This window comes from Gymnoscopelus microlampas, assembly GCF_963454915.1.
Source record: "Gymnoscopelus microlampas genome assembly, chromosome: 4".
NCBI classification, from domain to species: domain Eukaryota; kingdom Metazoa; phylum Chordata; class Actinopteri; order Myctophiformes; family Myctophidae; genus Gymnoscopelus; species Gymnoscopelus microlampas.
Genome location: NC_139941.1, coordinates 51,730,803 through 51,756,225, shown reverse-complemented (window position 1 = coordinate 51,756,225; position 25,423 = coordinate 51,730,803). Strand labels below are relative to the sequence as shown.

General features: G+C 42.3%; 1 protein-coding gene across 1 annotated transcript in view; it reads left to right on the top strand.

The window, feature by feature from the left end:
• trpm3 (transient receptor potential cation channel, subfamily M, member 3) overlaps positions 1-25,423 on the top strand; it is a gene marked incomplete at both ends in the record, with an annotated part of 352,723 nt that overhangs the window by 174,957 nt on the left and 152,343 nt on the right. The window contains 4 exons of the mRNA XM_084055549.1: positions 8,487-8,682; positions 12,668-12,881; positions 14,380-14,504; positions 17,309-17,480. Of these exons, the coding sequence (XP_083911675.1) occupies positions 8,487-8,682; positions 12,668-12,881; positions 14,380-14,504; positions 17,309-17,480 (707 nt within the window). The remainder of the gene's footprint in view (positions 1-8,486; positions 8,683-12,667; positions 12,882-14,379; positions 14,505-17,308; positions 17,481-25,423) is intronic.

Below are 25,423 nucleotides of genomic sequence, written 5' to 3'. Positions count from 1 at the left end.
TCTGTTGCTTCTGACAAAAAACACCTCCCATTCAACTGGCCATTCTTATAGCGCGGCACCGAGTGCCGCGCTACGAGCTTGTAGATCTGCTATTTTTGTAAAATCGAGAAAATGTGTGCAAATTAATATATTTATATTCTTTTAAAGCGAACATTTTTAACTCAATTCTTTGCTTCTGGGGGGTCCCTGGAACAAAATATTTTGAGATGGGGGTCGGCGGCCAAATACATATCATAGGTCCTTGACATGAAAACGTTTGAGAACCACTGATATACAGTAGAAACATAGGTTTGTCAGAAAACTGTTGGGATTTAGAAGGCATTTGTAGAATTTTCAGGTCTTAATGGGTCAAGAGAGTGATTGGGGGAAAGCCTTCTCCACATTCCCACAATGCAAAGGTTGTCATCTCCCCTAGGGAGGTCCTTGCTGCACCAGTGTTGATTTCGTCGACTAAAACTATGACGAAAAATGTCTGTGGACTACCTTTTTTCACTGACGAAAACTAAATAAAAACTAAGCTATGGTGACTAAAACTGAGACTAAATATATTGACAATGTCGTCAAAAAATAAAAACTAGACTAAAATGTTAGTGAGGGACTAGTGGAGAAGAGATCCAGTAGAATGTTTGGGTGCTGCGCTCTGAAAATAGCAGATCCACAAGCTCACAACGCGTCGTGAGCTTGTAGATCTGCTATTTTCAGCTTGCATCCAAGTGTAAAATCGGCCATTACGACGCCATCAAGCTCGCCAAAATACATTTTAGTTGACTAAATCAACTGTAGATTTAGTCGACTATAACCTTATGATATTTAGTCGACTAAAACTAGACAAAAAGTAAAACATTTCAGGTGACTAAAATATTACTAAAACCGAATGGAATTTTATTCAAAAGACTATGACTAAAACTAAATCAAAATTTGCTGTCAAGATCATCACTGTGCTGCACGTCCGACTGGGAGGATATGGGAGGGATTATATCTCCACACTGGTCTTGGAACGCATATTATTTAATGGTAAATAGATTCGACCAAGCCCTGCCCTGCCTGCCTTGCAATTGGCTGAAAGCAAAAACAAGGAGAAAAAAAAACTGCCGTTGTCACATTCTAATAAAGCCCAAAACCCTAATTCTGCATCCAGTCCAGTGGCGTGCCTCGCTAAGCATTGGACTGACGACCCCAACCTTCCATGTTCACATTTTTTTGGCCGATAAAGTATAGTTTTGGACCGCGAAAGAAGCGCACCGTCTCAAGCGAACTTGAGCCACGAGAGGCAATGCCGAGCTAGCCTCGCGTAGCCAGACTATATCACTGCGGCCATGCGGAACGTTGCGAAGTTCGCTTGAGCCGACTCAGCGCCGGCCGAGTTACGTACCGATAGGCACAGAATCGTAAATCATGTTTTAGGGCGAGCGTTTGCCCCAACTGCCACAAGTGACTACTGGCCAATCACAGCGCGTCTTTTCCGAGACTTGTCAGAATCTAGTTGTATAAAAATATCACGCCCTTGGAACGCCTCGGGATTCCCTAGGAGGAAGTGGCTAATATTGCTCGGGAAAGGGAAGTCTGGAGCTCTCTGTTGGAACTGTTTTCCCGCGACCCGGTTTCGGATAAGCGGTTGAAGATGGATGGATCTTTTATTAGTTGTTTCAGGGCTAGATAACTGTTTATCTATGTTGTGTTTTTATTGTTTTTTATTTGTGTGTTGTGAAGTTATGGGTGGAAATTCTCACAGGACTTGTACTCGTACATCTAATAATCTCTCTTGAAATGATGAAAGTTCACTGACCTCAATATTTTGAACCAAGAACTGATAACGCCATTCCACAAAAGTTGAGACCAATTTCACCCCAATTACTAGCGTGGGATCTGTGCCAACAGCAACCTGGTGGAAAATCCTCTGTATTATCATTAATCACTGAAGAATTATGTCCTGAGCAAAATGCCAATTGGCTTTTTTACCACATTATTTGTACAAACAGACTACTGGCTGACACATCAGAAAGAATGTATATAGGCCTACTATATTTTTAAATCAAATTACTGTGTACAACAACAGACCACAATGTGACCCTCAACACCCTAATTGACAACAAATGGAACAAAAACAAAAGCAAATGATTATCCTGTTTTTAAATAAAAAAAAATCTAAGGCCTCGAATTCAATTTGGCACGATGTACGATCTGCTCTACAAACTATTGGAACGTTGTGTTGGAAGAAACATCTGACATTTTAAAATCAATTAACTCAAGCCAACAATATTTGTGCTGTTAAGATTGACCAAAAAAAAAAAACACAGACTTCTTTTGCCCAAAGCCAGGGGGGTTAGACTGGGATACAGCTTAAAACATTTTCAACATAACAGACGGCAGCAGGTAGTAAACACAGAAGTCTCCAACAAACAAGGGCTACTAGGCCTGCCAACAATCGTCCAATTGTCATAATCATTTCCATGTTGAAAAATGTTCATCCATTTAAAAAAAAAAAAATGCAGAAATAGCAGATCTACATTCTTACTCTAGACATGATAGTCCTACAATCTAGGGCAGGGGTCTTCAACAGGGGGTCCGGGACCCCTAGGGGGTCCTCAGAGTTACTACAGGGGGTCCGCCAAATCTTTGTGTGATATGATTTTTATTTTTTACCTTAACCACTTGAACCCTAGCATCCCTTTTCTGAGAGGAACTTCAGCCAAAAATAGCAGATCTACAAGCTCACAACGCCTCGCGCTGCGAGGCGTTGTGAGCTTGTAGATCGGCTATTTTGGCAAAGAGGTTTTTGTGTAGAGGGAAAAAAGAGCAGGCCAAGTAAACAAAAAAAGTTTAATCTGAAACACAATGTTATACTATAGAGGGGGTTCTGCTTCATATCTGTCTCAGCTAGGGGGTCCTTGGCCTGAAAACGTTGAAGACCCCTGTCCTAGAGGTTGATATGCCCATATATGGAGATATCGGTATCTATCAGTCTTTGTCCCTTTTATGCCCATATATGAAGATCCCTGATCTCATCAGTTTACTTTATGGCCATATATGGGCATAATGATATGGCCATATATGGGCATGGTGATATGCCCAAAATTATGGAGATCTCTGTATCTGTCAGTCCTTGTCCCTCTTATGCCCATATATGGAGATAATTGTAGGAGTGGAGGCATTACATTTGACTCGGTTCAACAGATTAATATTGTGAACATAGCCGAACTACAAGCTCACAACGCCTCGCTGTGAGCTTGTAGTGTAGTGGCTATTTTCACAATGTTTGCCTCTTTTTCTATACATCATATTTGACAATTTGGCCAATTTGGTATTAAAATGTTCTAAAAGTTGTTAAATTGCAACTCGAGAAATGAGACCCCCCCTGCCCCACAGTTTGGGAACCACGTGTGCATCAACCAATTTTAATATAGGATTAAAATGAACATAGCTGGACATTCCAATTAAACGTCTCGCTCAAAATATTGGTCTCATGCCTGTGAGCTCTGGGGTCCACTTAGCAACTAAATATTTGTTACAAAATGGGACAAACACCAAACTCTGCACGCAGAGTTACTGCAAATCCCCCCCTGATGTATGCAGAGCAGAATTAGGAAGATACCGGCTACTTATGCAAATTCTAAAAGAGCATTTTACATTTTGGGACAGACTGTGCACCTACTTACTGCAGCGGTTCTCAAACTTCTTCATGTCAAGGACCCCTCAAAGTGGCACTTATTAGCCCGCGGACCCCCATTTGAAAAGATATGCCAGGGACCCCCATAAGAGAAGCCTATTTTTTGTACGGCTCTAGCAGTGATTCTCAACAGTTTGACACGCATTAAGGCTACGGACCCCCATTTAATGGCATTTCTATCTCTGGGAGTGGGACCCCAATTTATATCGTAAAATCAATGTGAATTTAACTCTGAGAGTGTACAAATGGAACCAAATGGACTCCATTTGTACACTCTCAGAGTTACAGACCCATAAGGGTTCATTTGGTTCCTATTCATCATTTAACTGGGGATCCCCTGGAACCCCCTCAAGGACCCCTGGGGGTCCCCGGACCCCACTTTGAGAACCAATGACTTACTGCACCCGAGATGAGAGACACATATTTCCCAGTGCACACATAGACATGAAAGGGGGCTTGAGCCCATGCCCTTTTACCCATCGGTAAAAAAAGTGCCCTCTCCAGCCTATAGGAAAAAGATTTTCAACTGCCCCTAGCAGCCTATAGCGGTAAGGCCGACAGAAATGGCAGCGGATGTGCTGGATGCAGCTCAAAGTGAACTTTACTCGGGTATCTTTACCGACCTTCCTATCCCGTGTAATTAAAGAAAAACAGGCGACAGTGTGGCCAAAACTCAAACAAAGATCGTCGATCGAAAACCGGCGAAAGTGGCCGTTTTCAAGATGTTTTGGCCATTATCTTTGGAACGGAAGGTCCAATCTGCTCAGTTCAAAGCTTGTTGGATGAGTGACTTTAAGGACATTAAGCACACGATAACCTTTTCGGGCATATAGAAGCATGGTAATTGTTCGGTGCCCTTTGGAAAGTCCAGCCCCTGCCCCTCCAAATCCCTCTGCGTGTGCGTCCCTGTTTCCCACAGATTACAAACATCCAGAACGATTCTTTGAATATGTGACTAATAACAAATAAGTCCATATCTTCAACTTTTTTTGTTTACTTGGTCTGCTCTTTTTCCCTCTACACCAAACAACTCTTTGCCAAAAAATAGCAGGTCTACAAGCTCACAACGCCTCGCGCTGCGAGGCGTTGTGAGCTTGTAGATCGGCTATGGCTAAAATTCTCCTCAGAAAAGGCATGCTAGGGTTCAAGTGGTTAAGGTAAAAAAATATATATATCATATCACACAATGATGTGGCGGACGCCCTGTAGTAACTCTGAGGGCCCCCTAGGGGTCCTGGACCCCCTGTTGAAAACCCCATGGATAGAGAGTTAGTTCGGGGAGTGACATGCGAAGCAAGGATCCACTGCAGATCTGGTCATCGGACCGAGGGACTCGCTCCTTTGAAGGCATCAGAGCCTATATGTAACCTCTGAAGAATCTGTCAGCAGCACTGCCGTAAACATTTAATGTCGTCGTTAGTAGGCTAGGAATAAACACAGAAGCACGGGGGAGGAAGTGGACTAAGAAAGCCAAACCCGGGTTCCTGTTTTACACAAAAAGGGAGGTCGTGCCCCCAGAGGCAAAGAAAAAAAATATACATCATAGCCTAATTGCCCTCTATAACTAGTCTAGTTACGGGTATTTGATGATGTCATTCGTCCATGTGTGGTCTAGCCCTATGGAATTGAGTAAAATATGAACTTTCTAAAATAAATAAAACATTTAAGGTGTTTTTAATGTTACATGTTGGTTATAGAGAGCAATTATAATGTATTAAGACATTTAAGGCTTATTATCCTTTTAAGTCAACTGTAGCTACTATTTTGTTTGCAATGTGCACTGTGTGACATTGTAATTTGTTTGCAATGTCACGCGGCTCTGTTTACAGTCAGCTCTGGTTCTTTGTTCTTATTGGCCTGTGTCTTTAACTGTATGCAAAAATAATCCCCCCCCCCCAAACACACACACTCTTTGGCAATGTAAACATTAATTTCCCTTGCCAATAAATCCCCTTTGAGTTGAAGGTAACTGAATATGAGAGAGACCCTCCGTGTTTCTTTGGTTTTTTATTTCATTTTTTTTAGCTCCACGAAAATATCACCCATTCTCTTGATTATGATATGATTATCCAATCAGAAATAAAGTCATCGTGAAATGTGTTTTGGTAAAGTTTAGCTCAGAAAGGGTGTGTTTTGATCACAGTCACAGTAACCAATCACAGTGTCAGCCGACAGTCCCGTTCCCTCCCAGCTATGGGATCGCTGCACTGCATCTGAGGGAGAGAGAGACAGAGGGGAGCAAATAATGCTACAGCACTTTTGTGTACTGCATTGTTTGTTTCTCTCCTCCAATGTTTTCAGATACATATTTAATGTACAGTTTAAGTTTAAAACAAGTAATGCACCGTCTGACTGTCATTTTGAGTTGGATAACGTAGCAGACCAGTGTGTCCCTAATTAAAATCAGGTGCGAGTGGAGGAACGTGCAGCTATGGGAATCAAACAGGTGAATGAATCATGATTTATTTATGTCAGATGTGTCTATGTCAGTGGTTGCCAAACTGTGGGTCGGGGTCCCCAAATGATCTTAGGGGGGTCCCCAGATGATTAACTTAAACAATTTAGTTTTCTCCCCCAACAGTAAATAAACCAACCTACAGTATAAGTGTATACAGGCTAGGCTGTATGCACATTTCTAAAGTTACAATTTAAGGACTTTTAAGACCTTTTTAATACCAAATTGGAACATTTTTCAAATATTACCTAAGAAAGAGGGCAAACATTGTGAAAAAAGCCGATCTACATGCTTGTAGATCAGCTATTTTCACAATATTTATGTAAGTGGTTGTCAGGGTGGGGGGTCCCCATGTCATTATGATTATTATTATTTTTATTAATATTCTTATTATTTTTGGGGGGAACCCTTGATCTTTGTCATCATACAGTATGTTTGTGTTTACAGGATGTAATTAAAAATCGAATTTAATGGACTTTTGTTTTTTTTTGTGTCGCTTCCACCCACTGATGGAATAAAGTGAACACCAGTGACATAGCACTGACTGACACATAAATCACTCTCCAGTACAGGATGGAGTTTTCATGAAGGTCAGTCAAATGATTGAAACTCAATGTCTTATGAAAGCCAGCCAGTGGATACTGTCTGTAACTTTAGTTGTAAGACCCTTTACTGTGTTGTATTATTATATTTACATTGTTGTTTGCAGTCATATAATTTCTTGCCATGATTTAAGCCATTGTTTATATTGTGAGTGAAGAAATAGCTGTTGTTGGTCTATTAAACTGTACAGGACTGTATAGACTGTGTTTCAGTATATAGACCAATTATGTGTTTACCAACATTGAGACTGGACGCACAGGTGATTGTTTCATGCAATCAATTCCCAACATATTGTTTCGCTGGTTTCAGTTCATTCAACCTCCTCTTGTGTGTTGGCTGGTGAGGCGCGTCCTAGTGAGATATGACAGAATGGGTTTCATTTGGTGCCGGCCTGTTCTTATCAGTGTGATGTTGTCTGTTAAGGGGTCTATAGGCATGGACTGCAGCCTTTGAGCAATAGGTGTAAGATGGACTCTTAATCGGAGGTTCCAGACGTGTGCCCTTGAGGCCTCCCTTTACTTCAGTTGAAACAACACAACGACTGTGTTCTCTACCTGTGTATTAGGTTTTAACTCAACCTACACACATGGCTGAGGAAGTCAGGCATGGCAGAGAGAGAGGGGGGGGTAGAGGGGGAGAGAGTGTGGAGGCCATTCCACACCAATGATTTGCCATGCAACTTTTTCAACATGGAACTACTTGCAACCACTATCCCCAATGGCATTTGCATTGGTGCGGTTTGGCCGTGAGTGAGTGAGTGAGATAAGTATTTTTGTATTCCTTTTCTCCTTCCTGTCTTCCATTCTTCCGTATACCAGGAGATGAAAGCTGGATGTCAAGCTGGCACACAATGTAGCCAGACTTATCTGACTGTGACACACATCACACCTCTCTCTCTCTGTCCCTCTGTCTCTCTGTCTCTCTCTCGCTCTGTGCTCTCTGCTCTCTGCCCTCAGGCTGTCACCTGTCTCTCTCTCTGTCCCTCTGTCTCTCTCTTTCTCTCTCTCTCTCTCTCTCTCTCTCTCTCTCTCTCTCTCTCTCTCTCTCTCTCTCTGCTCTCTGCTCTCTGCCCTCAGGCTGTCACCTGAACCCCTCTCTTGTGGATACACCACACAACAGCATACCTTACACACTGTCAAAATCCGGGAGAATAAATTCCACATTGAGGGTGTCAAAACTGGAGGTCTGTGGTGCAGCTGACTGACCCCTTATAGGGGTCAGTCAGCTGCACCACTAGGCCCTATAGCATACATGGGCAACTGGCGGCCCAGGGGCCACATGCGGCCCCCACCTTCACATAATTCGGCCCGCAGGTTCGGAATACTGATATATTATTGATTTCAGCTGTTACAATTCCAAACATGCAAACATTCTATTGTCTTTTTTATGTCCAATGTATTTGTATTTAAGTTCATAAAGTTAACATATGTATAACTAATGCATTTGAAAAAAAATACTTTTCAGGATTCCAATTGAAAAATAGCAAAAATAGCAGATCTACAAGCTCAAAACACGCCGCAGTGCGACGCGTTTTGAAAGTATTTGAAAGTATTTTTGCTACTTTTGTGTGACATAGAATACGGCATTCATTTGCGAAAAAAGTCAAAATACAGCGATATTAGAGCTACGTAGGTTTCTGTATAGTATATGCAATGTGGCCCTCTGGAGTGAGTGTGGAAATATAGTGGCCCTCTGCCGCCCTCTCTATACTGTACATACGGTACATTCACCCTCCTGTCTGTGTGTCTCCACTCCATCCAGGTGCTGCTGCGGTCGCCTGATAGGTCAGCATGTGGGCCTGCCGCCGGGCATGGCGTCCAGCCAGAACGACAAGGCGGAGCGGCTGGCCAACAAGAACGACGAGAAGTGGTCCGTCTGCAAGCACACGCAGCTCAGCCCCACCGACGCCTTCGGCACCATCGAGTTCCAGGGCGGAGGGCACTCCAACAAAGCCATGGTGAATATTACTGTACTACGACTTTTATTTAAAAAACTAAGCTATGATGACTAAAACTAAGACTAAATATATTGACCATTTTGTCAACAAATAAAAACTAGACTAAAATGTTAGTGAGGGACTAGTGGAGAAGAGATCTAGTAGAACTAAAAGACAAGTCATTGTATGTTTGGTTGCGCTCGGGTGTTGGGCTCTGAAAATAGCAGATCTACAAGCTCACAACGCATCGTGCTCCGACACGTTGTCATTAAGACGCCATCAAGGCACCGCCAAAATACATTTTAGTCGACTAAATCAACTGTAGATTTAGTCGACTATAATCTTATGATATTTAGTCAACTAAAAGTAGACTAACACTAAAACATTTCAGATGACTAAAATATGACTAAAACTAAATGGAATTTTATTCAAAAGATTTGACTAAAACTAAATCAAAATGTGCTGTCAAAATCAACACTGGTCCATCTATCTACTGTAAACAAACCATCTATGGTTATTATTACTATGGTAATGGCTGTACTCCCAAGACTGCCCGTCGTCATGGTAACTGACTGGGATATAATAACTCTGGTTGTCAACAACACCCACTGACTGTTATTATTGATCCGGACTAGTTCTGGGTCAGGTTGAACTCCGGGCACTTTTACATACTGTACCGTACAACACTTATAATCAGTGGTGTGGTGCTCACAGTCATGAAGTAGTCTACATTTACTACTTAAGTAAATTTCTTACTTTACTTGAGTATTGCGTCTCTGTCGAGTGGAGTCTCTGTCCAAAACTGTTACTTCCAATTAAAAAAATATCAAAAGTACAAGCCCACAGCGCATCGCTTCGCGCTGCGTTTCGAGCTTGTAGATCTGCTACTTTTGATACTTTTGTCTGGCTGGTATAGCAGGAAATGATGGGTAAAAACATGTGTGTTTCTGCTTTTTTTTATTTATTTCATAAATACGTAAATGAGTGTAGTGTTACACGTGTAGAAGCATAAGCGTGTGTGTGCCAATTTCAGCACGTGTTTGGTCTTTGATGTCACAAAAGAAAATTAGACGTTAAATCAACATCGTGTTGTCGTTTTGGGTTACTGCCAGAATAACATAAAAATAAGCCTTGGCTTCCGTATGATTTGTTAATTAGAGTGCGGTGACATGCTGAGAACATTAATTAGTACGAGGTGTCATGCTGAGTACATGTACAAACTGCAATCCTACTGTAGTTGACTAGGTCAACAGCACTCCAATTTAATTGGACTAAAAAAAGACACAATTAGAACTCATCTTTGTGGCTTTCTCTCCCCTGATTGGATGAAATTGTAACCCGCCTGAAAATGTACTTTCTGTTAACTCAGTCTCTGTCAGACTTATTTCTGGCTGTGTTTGCCCACTGCCAGCGATTTAGTGATTTTTATAACTTTACTTTTTTTTTCTCCATTATGATCGCAAGTCCAATCGTTTCTAAACACACCGGCGATACTTGCACGCCGCTCAGACAACAAACATTCCGATTCGGGCGGAGTCTCTCTCTTGCAGAGAAGAAATGTTCAATCGGCGACATTCCATTTTGCAGTAGCAGCAGTTTCAAAACAGTGTCGCTAAACAGCATTCCACGGCGGAGAAATGCAAAGCCGAGAAAAGACCGTTTTAGAGGAGGACCTAAACCGGAAGCGGACGGAACCGTATCCGGGTGTGCTACAATGAAATGTGTCACTGCGAGAGATGAAGGAACGTGAGATCTTGTTTTAAAAAAATCTTTTGCAAAATGACGTCAATTGGCGACATTCCATTTTGCAGTAGTAGCAGTTTCTAAACAGCGTTTCTAAACAGCGTTTCTAAACAGCGTTCCATGGCGGAGAAAAACAAAGCCGAGATAATGGCGATTTAGCGGAAGGTTTAGAGCGGCGGCAGGCGGAAACGGAAATCTTCGATTGACGTCATTTCCGTATCCGGGTGTGCTACAATGAAATGTATCACTGCGAGAGATGAAGGACGTTGAGATCTTTTAAAATCAACGTTTTTTTTTGCAAAATTACGTTTTTTATGTCAGTGGCAGATTTGGTAATTGGAAAAAAATATGTTTTTTACGTCAGTGGCAGTGAATGAGTTAACTGAAGAGCTGGACAGATGGGGGAGACCCTTGCTACTGAACAAAACACTATAGCAATGATTACTATCGGAATAAAGAGCTTTAAATTTACAAAAGAACTACAACATTTACAACAAAAATCCTGTAAACTCAGGGGTCCTTTATAAATACAAACACATTTCACAAGTTTTCAAATGTATACAAATATTTTGATAATAGCCGATCTACAAGCTCAAAATGCGTTGCATGGCGACGCATTGTGAGCTTGTAGATCTGCTATTTTCAAATGGCCGAAATGTATACAGAGCTGAAGTGGTTAATGTATGTTTTGTAATAATGATCAAAACTATAAAGTAACTAGCAACTAAAGTTGTCAAATAAATGTAGTGGAGTAAAAGTACAATAGTTGGTATTTGGTAAGTATTGGAAATTGGAAATACTCAAGTAAAGTACAAATACCTCAAAATTGTACTTAAGTACAGTACTTAATAAATGTACTTAGTTACTTTCCACCACTGTGTTAGACAGCAGCATAATAATAGAGTTCTGAGACTCATTCAGTCGACACATATACATTTGTACATCAGGTTTCTCAAAAGGGCAGGAAAAGTGTTGACTCCCACGTTGCAGAACTACTCACTTGCACTGCACCACCTTGGTGTTCTCAATAGTATACGTATGCAATCATTATAAGCAACCCTGAAGCTTACACAGGCTTGGCCTCCTGAACTTAACCCACAGGGGGGCGCTATACAGGGGAGTATAGTATGCCCTGAAGAGGTTTACCTTCACATCAATTGAACATGAGTAGAATTTCCTCCCCAGCATGTTAGCTTGTGCATATAATGTAAGGCGTTGCTTGTACAGAATACAGATCATCCTCGTCAGTCAGTTGGTATGTTATAACATGTCCCAGATATGTAGCTTTATACAGATAACACTTCACCTGACAGAGAACAGAACACTCTTTTTGGCATTATATATTTTCACATTAAATGCTACTCGCTACTGTAATGTGCATGTAGAGATAAACATTTTGTATAAAATGGGGGTCTGTACGCGTGGTCTAATACATATCGCACTGGAGGTCTTTGAAAAGGTTGAGAATCACTGCTTTAACTAGCATCTAAGTCAGGCAAGGGGTTTCTCATAGTGGATTCCAGGGACTCTCTGGGTTCCTTTAGGGGTCTAAATGGACCCTTCCAAGCCTGTAACTCTGACCAACGCATTCTCACTCCCAATACGGCAAACCGGTGACGTATTTTTTTGCGGACCCGTCACCCTTTTACGTCTTGGGTTTGGGGACGGCACTTCCGCAATCCTGGAGTGCGGACGTGCCCGGCTCGGCACCGTTTGACTGGAAGGGCAGGGGGTACCCTTCCAGTCAAACGTTTGACTGGAAGGGTACAACCTACCCTTCCAGTCAAACGTTTGACTGGAAGGGCAGGGGGTACCCTTCCAGTCAAACGTTTGACTTTTGGTCACATTTGTCACAATATGCATTTTGGGGAGTGAAAGTGTGTTGACTCTGACGGTGTACAAATGGAACCAAATGGACCCTAACGGTAGTGTTAATTTTGTTGCACTGTGACGCATTGTGAGCTTGTAGATCGGCTATTTTCAGCATGCAACCAAGTGTAAAATCACTTATTTTTTTGTTGTTGACTAAAATCAACTAAAACTAGTCTAAAACTAAAACTTTTCAGATGACTAAAATATGACGTTGTGAACCAAATGGAAACGTATTCAAAACACTATGACTAAAACTAAGTTGAAATATGCTGTCAAAATGAACATCCATTTGGTTCCATTCGTACACTGTCACTGAGTTAAGGGCAGACCTTGAAATGTAAAAGTTTGAGAACCATTGGTCTAACGTAAAAAACCCTCCTGTGTCTCTCAGTACGTACGTGTCTCCTACGACACCAAGCCGGACCTGCTGCTGGCCCTGATGACCAAGGAGTGGCAGCTGGAACTGCCCAAGCTCCTCATCTCGGTCCACGGAGGCCTGCAGAACTTCGAGCTGCAGCCCAAACTCAAGCAGGTGTTCGGCAAGGGGCTCATCAAGGCCGCCATGACCACCGGAGCCTGGATCTTCACGGGAGGAGTCAACACAGGTGTGTGTGTTGTGGAAAGGCGTGTGGACCAAGGGGAAGTTGAGCTGGTCAACTTGTCCCGAAAACGTTTCACCGCACGAGTCCTTATAGCGTCCCAGTGCAGGGGGCGAGAGTCCAGCAAAAATATAGCCGATCAACAAGATCACAACGTGATGCGTGCTGCTGGTGATGTTGTAGATCGGCAATTTTTTGGGCGATAACTTTTGCAATAACTTTTGAACGGTTTGTCGTACAGAGTCATGAGTCGCCTCATTGGACTCGGTTGAAAGTCCTTGTCCTTCACTAGAGTTACTTAGCTCTGCTCCCTGTTCTGATTGCTCAATATTTGGCCCTATAGTGGACAGAGGTGTGAGGGCCTGGTCATCGCTGCTTGCAGCTTTAATTGGCTATGTATTTCTTTTAAACATTAATTTGTTTGTTTGTTTGTTTGTTTGTTTGTTTGATCCAAATTGAATAGCTGTGCTGCTGTATCATGCATTATTAATGTTGATTTTTTGTTTTTTTTACATAAATCTCCTCATTTGGGGTCCCTCCGTGACCAAAAAAAAAACAATTTGCAGGTCCTGCTTTAAACCACTTTAATCAGGTATATATTCAGGTTGTAAGGTATAGCGGCACGGCCTCTAGCAGGGCTTAACTTTAGGATCCGTGTGTCACCAATGTTTTCCCCTGGCTGAAAACGCAATGGGGCTTCATTCAGCCTTGGCGAGGCTGGAGTGACGTGGCACATCAGACAGAGCTCTAGTGAGTGGATGGTTAGAGGTGGCAGAGCGGAGGGTCTGGACAATGAATGAATGGACAGATTGATGGATCGATCACACAGTGAGGAGGTGGAGAGAGGGTCAGGGGGAGAGAGGTGGAATGAGGTGACCCCCTCCCTGTCTGAGCGACGTTCTGTCTGCTGAGAACATGATGCACCCTGTCTGATGCTCACGTGTGTGTGTGTGTGTGTGTGTGTGTGTGTGTGTGTGTGTGTGTGTGTGTGTGTGTGTGTGTGTGTGTGTGTGTGTGTGTGTGTGTGTGTGTGTGTGTGTGTGTGTGTGTGTGTGTGTGTGTCAGTGTGGTGTGTTTGTGAGGATGGATGCATCGTTTCTGAGACGGGTTTATCTCGTAAAGCCATGTGTGTTGCTTATCGTCTCTGTCGGGTGGAAACCTCATATGTCCAAAACCGTTACTTTTCAGGATTCAAATCCAAAAGCATCAAAAGTAGCAGATCTACAAGCTCGAAACGCGTCGCTACGCGCCACGTTTCGAGCTTGTAGATCTGCTGCTTTTGATGCTTTTTTTGTAGTATGATCACGTAGGGGCGTTAATTTACAAAAAAACACGAGTTAGAATATGGAGATAAGAGGTTTCTGCTCCGACAGCAACGTTATCTGAAATGAAACAAGGTATTGATCCTGACCAACCTTTACCTGTTCTTTTATCTGTCTGTGTGCCTGTCACACACACACACACACACACACACACACACACACACACACACACACACACACAGGGGTGATCCGTCACGTGGGAGACGCACTCAAAGACCACGCGTCCAAGTCCCGGGGGAAGATCTGCACCATCGGCATCGCACCGTGGGGCATCGTGGAGAACCAGGAGGACCTCGTTGGCAAAGACGTACGTACCTGTGTGTTTGTATTGATATACTTATGAGGACCAAGACTAGCACTTCACTGCTCTGTTAGGAGTAGTGTGGATGCTATGCATGCCAGGCTGTCATGGAGGAGGGTGGATGAAAGACTGGCATGCAGCCTTATTCTGTTTTTAAAGAATGTGTATTCCTCACAGAATCCCTTTAGTTTGTTTTTACAGCTATTACCTGCAAATGAAAGACATGGTTATAATACTAGACAGGCATCAAGTGGTCACTTTACTTTACCTCTGCCCAGAATCAATGCACTTAAGAAAACAGTAATGTACAGAGCCATGGCATACTGGAATGTGCTCCCCCCATATTTGACTCAATAAATTTGGTTTCAAAAAGAAACTTAAGGAAGCGATAATCAAAAAGGAAATTAGATTAGGTTATTATTTTTGGTATTTTCGGACAGACAAACCTGTTTTGTTTTGTTTTTAATTTAAATTGTTATTGTTAATATAAATGCTGTTCTCTAAGTTTGTGTTTTTGTTCACTAACATTGATTATGTTGTACTGCATTTTATGATTTGTATTGTGATGATTTTGCCTGGACCCCAGGACGAATAGTCTCCACTAAGGTGTAGACTAATGGGGATCCTTAATAAACAAACAAAAAAAAAAAACCAAAATGTCCCCACAAGTATAGTAGAATATGAAAAATATATACTCTGAGGACAATTTTCCTGGATCCACACAAAGCGCGTCACGCTTGTAAATGGTAAATGGTGCATTTATAAAGCACTTTTACCCAAAGCTCTTTACATAGATTGTGCATTACATTCACCCATTCACACACACATTCATACACCGATGGAGGAGGAAACCATGCAAGACACCAACCTGCTCATCTGGAGCAATTAGGGGTTCAGTGTCTTGCTCAAGGACACTTCGGCACTAACTCTGGGGGAACCCGGGATCGAACTGGGAACCTTGCGGTTTCCAGTTCACTCTCCCGGCCACTACCCCTGAGCCACTGCCGCCCCCAAGCTTGTGAGCTTGTCGATCTGTCAATCTCCTATTTTCAGATAACGCTTTCCCCACAATAACAGAACAGACACTACAGAGCCTGAGGGACTCTGGTCAAACATGTAGGCTTTAAGTGGTTTAAGTCCAAGATGTACAGAGCATTGTGTGTTCTGTATCCTCCATAGAGGGTGATCCCACACAGCCCGTTTCCCCCTGGGGCTCAACCTCCTTCCAGGAGAAGGATTGAATTCCCACAGATCATTAAAGGGTCCATCGTAGCCAATTAAAGGCTGAATGACATCCAGAGTATTTGTGGAAGAAGCAGAGTGCACAAGGCGTGCTCAGCCCAGCGGTTAATCTCTGTGTCAAACAAGGATATGTTAGCTTGGGCTTCATGCGTGTGCATGTTTTAACTCATTGAGTGCCAGAATTGCCAGAATTATTTCAGAACGATGTTGTCCCAGTGCCAGCGTTTTTTTCACAGAAAACAAAAAGTGCTTAGGAAGCGAGATACAGCCTTTTTCAGTTCTAAGTTAAACAAGGAGTGGATGGAGCTGCAAATCTTCAGATTATGATATCTTGGGTTCTGAACATGTTTAAAAAAAAAAAAAACTATGACTATTTTTTCAAAAACACGTCATTGGCACGTTGAGCCATAGCGGTAAAAACACGTGAAACGCGTTAATGGCACTCAATGAGTTAATATGACACGTGAAGTTCATCATTGAGCGGAACCAATACGTTGCCGTTGGCAGCTTATTAAATGAATTGCTGAGTAAGCCGATGTGTAAGTGCTGCTGCCACGTGTTTTATGTGTTTGACGCCGACGACACCCAGAGATGGTTCAAGCGCCATATTTCTGGGACAATATATACACTAGACATCTGGGCTGAACTGTGGGAAACCACGGACCCCATGCTGACTTCAGTCAAATCCAGAGAATTCATTTTCATCTCCAGGCCGAGCGTACCATGATACCATCATATCCTATTGAACCAAACTTGTTAACCAAAGCTGATTAATGTCGATGGCTGAAATTAATTTATCCACACATTAGCATGTCCGTTTAGCAGATATGCTACTTTTGATGCCTTTGTGTGACTGTGGTATGATCAAGTAGGATGTTAAGACATTAAGACCGGGAACCCATGCGTGTCATTTTAAGATTTCTTTGGCTATTCAAAAATAGCAGATATACAAGTTCAAAGTGTGTCACCGAGTGCAGCGCTATGAGCTTGTATATCTGCTATTTTTAAATAGCCAAAGACATCTAAAAATGACAAAGATGCATTCCCGGATTGAATGGGTTAACCCATTAAGACCTGGAACTGTGTCATTTTTAGATTTGAGCTAAAAAGCATTATTTTACACTTTGGCTATTCAAAAATAGCAGATCTACAAGCTTGTAGCGCGGCACCGAGTGCCGCGCTATGAGCTTGCATATCTGCTATTTTTTAAATTGTGAAAATGTGTGCAAATCTTTGAATATCAATATTTTTAAAGCAAACATTTTTAACTGAAATCTTTGCTTCTGGGGGGTTCCTGGAACAACATATTTTGATGGGGGTCCACGGCCAAATACATATCATTTTGGGGGTCCTTGACATGAAAAAGATTGAGCACCACTGATATAGAAACATACGTTTTTCAGAATACTGTTGAGATTTAGGAGACATGTAGAATCGGCTTCAGGTCTCAAAATTTTTCGAAAAACATCAAAAGATTATGGAGATAAGAGGTTTCTGCCCCGACAGAAATTATATGAGAACAAAATGTCTGTAACTGACAGCCCTGGTGTGTCCTGTCCCTCCATCAGGTGGTGCGTCCGTACCAGACCATGTCCAACCCCCTCAGCAAGCTGACGGTCCTGAACAGCCTGCACTCGCACTTCATCCTGGCCGACAACGGAACCACGGGCAAGTACGGAGCCGAGGTCAAACTGAGACGACAGCTGGAGAAGCACATCTCCCTGCAGAAGATCAACACACGTGAGTGGAGCAGAATATAGTGTTTGTCAAAAAAAACAACACCCACCTTTACATGTACTGTACATACTGTACAGATGTGACATTTGACAGTTTCAAAGGGCAATTCAGTGGGAAAGGAAGAAAGGAAGTGTGACATTTGCCATGTGAAATGGTGCCAGGTGTGAAATGGTATCATTTCAAACAAAGGGTAACCGGGTGCAAATGGGGGGGGAAACTGTGCATTTTCAGGGAACTGTAAAGGAAAGATCAGTCTTATCTGTATCGACACATCAACCTTTCCATACATAATGATACAGATTATTTGAATCGATTTCAATGCTCATTTTCCTCAGTATCGATAATTGTCGATGACAACTCACGCAGAGGTTTTTCAGGTCAAGAACTCCCACATTGATATGTATTTGGCCGCGGACCCCCATCTGAAAATATTTTGAGATATTTTTGGATTATGATAACAGAACAGAAAGATCCGTAAGGGTCCATTTGGTTCCATTTGTACACTTTCAGAGTTATGGCGGGGTCCGTGGCCTAATGCAGACTGGGGGTCCTTGAAAATAAAACGTTTGACAACCACTCCTATAGATAAAGTAGTTGGATAAACATTGTGATGTTTTCCTTCTACAAAGTCAATGTTTAGGCTATTCCTTCAGCTTTCCAGTAGGACTATTGGGGCTCAGTTATTGACATGAACTATGAAGCCCTTTGACAAGAAATACAGAGTTATTAACAGCGAAAATTCGTGCAAAGGCTCTGGCTTAGGGCCCCCCCTGAGCTCTTGGGCCCCTTGTCTAGTTTAAGGGCCCGTGCGCTAATCCACCCCTGGAGCATGGTCTGTCAGTCAATCACCATGGCACACCGACCACAGTGACAAAAGTGACAATGTGCTCTGGTATCACCCCAAACTATACCTAGCCTGAACACTGCAGGATTACTGAGGAGTTTACCGTGTGTGTGTGTGTGTTTGTGTGTGTGTGTGTGTGTGTGTGTGTGTGTGTGTGCGTGCGTGTGTGCGTGTTTGCGTGTGAGTGTGTGTTTGTGTGTGTGTATTTTCCCCGGGCCAAAGGGGGATTCTTTCTAAGGTGGAGAGATTCCCTCTTGGCCTGGTTCGAATCCCGGGTATTACATGGTTGCATGTGTGAGGAATGTACATTATTGGATATTGCCACCCATTAAGACCTGAAGCCGATTCTACAAATGTCTTCTAAATCCTAACAGTTTTCTGAAAAAAACATATGTTTCTATATCAGTGGTGCTCAAACTTTTTCATATCAAGGACCCCCAAAATGATATGTATTTGGCCGCCGACCCCATCTCAAAATGTTTTGTTCATGGGACCCCCAGATGTAAAGAATAGAGTTAAAAATGTTCGCTTTAAACAATATATTTTCAAAGATTTGCACATATTTTCACGATTTTTCAAAAATAGCAGATCTACAAGTTCATAGCGCGGCACTCGGTGCCGCGCTATGAACTTGTAGATCTGCTATTTTTGAATAGCCAAAGTGTAAATAATGCTTTTTAGCTAAAATCAAGAAGACAGATGCGTTCCAGGTCTTAATGGGTTAAGACATGCCTTGTACTGTAGATATACAGACTGACAATAAGCACGGTAAATACTCACATACATAAAATGCAGAGAGTCAGTGCCTCAAGAAACTAGGATACCAGGTTAAACAATGAACCTGTTATCTGTCTGAATAACACAGACATCCCACCTTTCCCGGAAGTTGCGGGAGTCTCCCGGAAATTAGCGTCTGCCCCCCGGACACCCACAAGTGGTAATAAATCTCCCGCAAATGCCGAGTCAGGTCTAGAGCCCGCCTACTAAATATATGAAATATATGAACATATATGCTATTATATGGCAAACATATGTAGAATATATGCTGTATGCCATATTCAGGTTCATATGTGGATTTATAGGAAATATATGTGTCATAGCTCATATATATCCACATATATGTGGCATATATTAAAAATATATATGTTCATATATTTTCTTGACCTCCCTGAAAAGATTTTTTCCAGGGTGGGATGTCTAAATGACATCTAAATCACATTCTTAACATGTTACTTCATTAGTAGTAGCAGCAGTAGTAGTAACCCGGGGGTGATCACAGCATGACCATGAGCCACATCTTATCCCTGCTTTCATGTGTAATTCCTCCTCAGGGTTGCATGTGAAAATGCGGTCAGCGGCCTTTCCCATCCGGCCTTTAGAAGCTTTTTTTCCTTCTTTCTTTTTATCTCCTTTTCTTTTACCCATTTAGGCCAGGAAAGAATCTGTGTAATTTTTTTATTTCTTTGGCTATTCAAAAATAGCAGATCTACAAGCTCATAGTGCGGCACACAGTGCCGCACTATGAGCTTGTATATCTGCTATTTTTGAAAAATCGGGAAATTTGTGCAAATCTTTGAGTATATATATTTTTTAAAGTGAACATTTGTAACTAAAATCTTTGCTTCTGGGGGGTCCCTGGAACAACATATTTTGAGATGGGGTCTGTGGCCAAATACATATATTTGTGGCTCCTTGAAATGAAAAGGTTTGAGAACCACTGATATATAACAAAATGTAGAAGACAATTGTAGAATCCCCAGAAGCAAAGATTTGAGTTTAAAAAATATATATTTTTTAAATTGCAGATCTACAAGCTTGTAGTGTGGCACTCGGTGCCGCGCTATGAGCTTGTAGATCTGCTATAATAGTATAAGATAGTGGTTAAAGTGTTTAAAATCTAAAATGACAGATGCTTTCCCAGTCTAAATGGGTTAAGGCACATCTCAGAACTCGGTTCAGTGACTCCCTTCTACGAAACTCACATTTTATATGAACCTAACGGCTAATCCCTGCTTTTCCTGTGAAGAGACAATCAGTGCAGGGCGGGAAACAATGATATGTCACGCACGTACACACACACACACACACACACGCGCACGCACACACACACACACACACACACACACACACACACACACACACACACACACACACACACACACACACACACACACACACACACACACACACACACACACACACACACACACACACACACACACACACACACGTCACACACACACAATGTATAACACTTGTACAATGATGATAAGCGCTTTGCAGGTCACCCAAGGATAGCGTATACATCCAGATAAGACAGTTAATACAGATGGTAGATAAACAACAACAGCAGATGCTGAGATAACAGAATGCAGTCATCACATCATACACACATGACAAAGCACCAGGAAAGGATGTAAACAGGGAGGTTTTTTTTTTCTTCAGTTTGACCTTAAAAGCAGCAGTTGGTGTGGAACGGTGGAGACTGCGAGAGAGAGCATTCTACAGTAGACATTGGTTCTCAACCTTTTCAGGCTGCAACCCCCCTAAATAATCATATTTAATCACTGCCCCCCCCCCCCCCCCCCGCCCTACACCCTGATAAGCACTTGGAATTGTAGGAGTGTAGGCATTACATTTTGTTCGACTCGGTTCCACAGATAAATATTGTCACTCAAATTGTCTCTTTACTGTCATCTGGGGACCCCCGCAAACATCATTTGGGGACTCCCCTGGGGGTCCTGACCCACAGGTTGAGAACCACTGGATTAGAGATACATCAGCCTGGCCGATATATATGGGCCATTATTTGACATCATTGTATCGGCAATTGACCCTTTGTCAAGTCCCACTTTTTTTGCTTTTGCTTGGTTGGACGAGAAACCTCTCTCTCCATCCACTACAGTTGAAAAAAAACACACACATGCTTTTTCAGTTGCCTTGTAGGCCTATTGATATTTAATGTATTGCATTCTTATTTTAAACTTGGCCTCAGTAAAAAGGAACATCTAGGGTGCAGTATAGGGACTGGCCTTTAAAAAAGATGGATATAAAAAAAAGAAGCAAACTCATCATTTAAACCAGTGGTTTTCAACCCTTTTCATATCAAGGTCCATCATTTATCGGGCATTTGAGTCACAGACCACCATTTGATGAGATTTAGACTCTCAGACCCAAAACTTATAATATGTTGTTATCGTTGGATAAGATGTTGTCCACAATTCCATGTTGTATTGATGCTGGTACCAATAGGAGAGATAACAGGCAAACGTTGATCAAAATAACAATTATTCTACATTGTCTAATTGTGTAGACTTCTTGTAAATTAAGTAATGCAGATGTTTAACAATAATTGAACTCTTGAGAGCGTAAAATGAAACATTTTACGCTCTCAAGAGTTAAAGGTCTATAAGGGTCCATTTGGTTACCAGCTCTCCATCATTTAGCCGGGGACCACCTGGAACTCCCTCAAGGACCACTGGTTGAGAACCACTGATTTAAACACCCAGAAGGAGGCAGAACCGGGGCGGAAGCAGCCCGCTGGTCGGTCAGTCAGGGACCGATCAGAAGGCTGTCAAAGGGTCCAAATGAACAGAAGCAAACCAAAAGAGGCCATACATGTTAGTATATGATTAATTGCACACACCATGTCTAGTTTAAGGTTTCATGTGTTTAGTTAAGAAGTGGGCGCAAAGCGCGAAGCGACGTGTTTCGACCTTGTAGATTTGCTACTTTTGTCATTTTTTAATTTAAATCCTGAAAAGTAACAGTTTTGGACATATGAAGTTTTCCACCCGACATAGACGATATCGATATAAGTTAACTGTAAACTGTGTACAATGTGTTTGTTGGAGATTGGCTTGTATCCCCAGGTCGGCCTGACAATAAACTGAACACAGAGATGGATTTCTTTAATCCTCTCCATTTATTCTTTCAGGGCTGTACCACCATTCAGGAGTCGTAATATCAGTAAAATACAGATGATTAACCCATTTTGGGCTGGAACCCCTATTTGTAACTATACCTTTGAAGACGGGAACCCCTTTTGGGGTTCTTGTTGCTATATGTACAGTATACTGTATAGCAACATACATTTTTTGTAATTCTTGAATGAATACATTACGTTTTTCAGAAAACTTCAGGATTTAGAAGGCGTTTTTAGAATCCGCCTCATGTCTAAATGAGTTAACCCATTGAGACCTGAAGCCGATTCTACATGTCTCCTAAATCTCAACAGTATTCTGAAAAACTAATGTTTCTATATCGGTGGTGCCCAATCTTTTTCATGTCTAGGACCCCCACAATTATATGTATTTGGCCGCGGACCCCCATCAAAATATTTTGTTCCAGGGACCCCCCAGAAGCAAAGATTTGAGTTAAAAATGTTTGCTTTAAATATATATATATTCAAAGATTTGCACACATTTTCACGATTTTTCAAAAATAGCAGATATACAAGCTCATAGCGCGGCACTCGGTGCCGCGCTATGAGCTTGTATATCTGCTATTTTTGAATAATTTTTGAATAATGCTTTTTAGTTCAAATCTAAAAATGACACAGTTCCAGCTCTTAATGGGAGGGTGATCCATAGCGTCTGCTACGGTCTGGGATGGCACCTGTCAGTGTGGTTTTGACATCCTCCCACTGTCATCGTTAACTTGTGATCAATCTGGGAACCCATCTGCAAAAAAAAAGGGGGAAAAAACTAAAATGCTTGGAATGTGTTCTTGAGAGATTCACTTGTGATAAACCTGACGTCAAGAGGAAACGCCGATGTCTTCCTGTGCGTCATCAAGTCATGTGACCCGTGGACTTCCCTTTGTCATCCTATGCCTGGGCTGATACAAAAGGGGCTGGGCAGGCAAAGGGACGCCCAGGATGTCACGCTGTAGCAGCAACCCAACCCACAACCCTATGGGCCAGCAGAGGGCCAGGCGCCAAACTAGCAACCCAACCGACAACCCTATGCTACAGCAGAGGACCAGGCGCCAACCTGGCATCCCAACCAACAATCCTATGCTACAACAGAGGGCCAGGCGCCAACCTGGCATCCCAACCAACAACCCTACTGTATATGCTACAACAAAGGGCCAGGCTTCAAACTGGCAACCCAACCGACAACCCTATATGCTACAACAGAGGGCCAGGCACCAAACTTGCATCCCAACCGACAACCCAATGCTACAATAGGAGACAAAGGTTGTTGTAGATACAATACATGCTGTACAAAATTACATTTTATTCACACGAAAAAGAAAAACCTTCTACTATGTGTGTGTGTGTGTGTGCGTGCGTGCGTGCGTGCATGTGCGTGTGTGCGCACGCGTGTGTGTGTTTCATCCCTATTGCCGTGCTGTTATAACAGCTACATTTCCCTTGGAAATCTATCTATCAATCTAGCACTTCTACTGTAGAGTGAAGACAAGTGAGGATTTATTACTTACTATGTCCTGTTCAACTTTTGAGTTTTATCGGCAGTAAGAAAAGAAAAAGATGAGATTGAAAGCAGTGCTGGAACATTGAAAGTGTAATTGTTTTTTAAGCCTCCTAGCTGTATATTTCATCACAATGGAAAAGTTCAAACTTTTTGTTTCATTTGTTCTCCAGTGTCGACTGAGCCACTTTAGAGCCACTATATGAGTGTTTCTCAAAGAGTTCTGGTCCCCCAGCAAAATAGCTTGAAAACAAATACACATTTACAGGGTCTGTAACTCAGAGAGTTTACAAACGTAACTAAATGGACCCTCAGTAGATCTGCTACTTTTAATGCTTTCGTGTGACGCTGTAGTATGATCAAGTAGGGCGTTAATATACAAAAAAACATAAAATGTTAGAAAGTGACCTTGATATGAAAAGTGGTTTTCAACCCTTTTCATATCAAGGTAAATTATTTATTCACCATTTGAGCCACGGAATCACCGTTTGATGAGATTTAGCCTCTCAGACCCAAAACTTTGAATATTTTGTTATTGTTGGATAATATTTTGTCCACAATTCCTTACTGTATTGATGTGGGTACCATTAGGAGAGATAATAACAGGCATGATCAAAATAACAATTATTTAATTAAGTAATGCAGATGTTTAACAATAATGTAACTCTTGAGAGCGTATTTTGGTTTCATTTTACGCTCTCAAGAGTTAAAGATCTATAAGGGTCCATTTGGTTTCATTTTACGCTCTCAAGAGTTAAAGATCTATAAGGGTCCATTTGGTTTCATTTTACGCTCTCAAGAGTTAAAGATCTATGGTTACCAACTCATCATTTAGCTGGCTACCACCTGGAACCCCCTCAAGGACCACTGGTGGTCCCCGGACCACTGGTTGAAAACCACTGCACTAAGAGACTGCCACTCCAGAGTGGGACTGCACAGCACAGTCACCACATGCACGAACATCCATCCCTTCAGGCACAATATTCCACCTGACGGACGGATGGCTATGATGATGATGATGATGATGATGAAGATGAAGGATTTCCTCTGCCATTTCCTCTCATTTCCTCATGTATTCAGCTCCAGATGGCTGCAGTGACATGTTTACCTTCCCCTGTGGAATGAATGCCTGCATCAGTGTGAGATGGTCTGACTGCACACGTCAGGGTATACCACTGCATGGTGGTGATGACGTGCATTTTGTGTGTGTGTGTGTGTGCGTGTGCGTGTGCGTGTGCGTGTGCGTGTGTGTGTGTGTGTGTGTGTGTGTGTGTGTGTGTGTGTGTGTGTGTGTGTGTGTGTGTGTGTGTGTGTGTGTGTGTGTGTGTGTGTGTGTGTGCGTGCATGGGGTTCACAGTACAGCAGCATGTTGTAAATTATTATTGGTTAAGGCAGTGTGGATGATGGGTCGTTTATCTCTGTTTAAACAGATGTTTTGAGGTTTTGAGGCACTGTGAAGAGAAGGAGATTATCCACACGTTTCCTATGGCATGGTGGGCATCACATCCTGATTTGATCCCTGATACCTGATCAAATCGACAGGAAGTGATGCCCACTAGTGATGCGCGGGCCGACCCGTAAGCGGGTCCCGCAGGTTGACCCGCGGCGCGGCCGGACAGGTTATCGATTACGACGCAATTATTGCGGGTGGGCGAAGCGGGTCAACT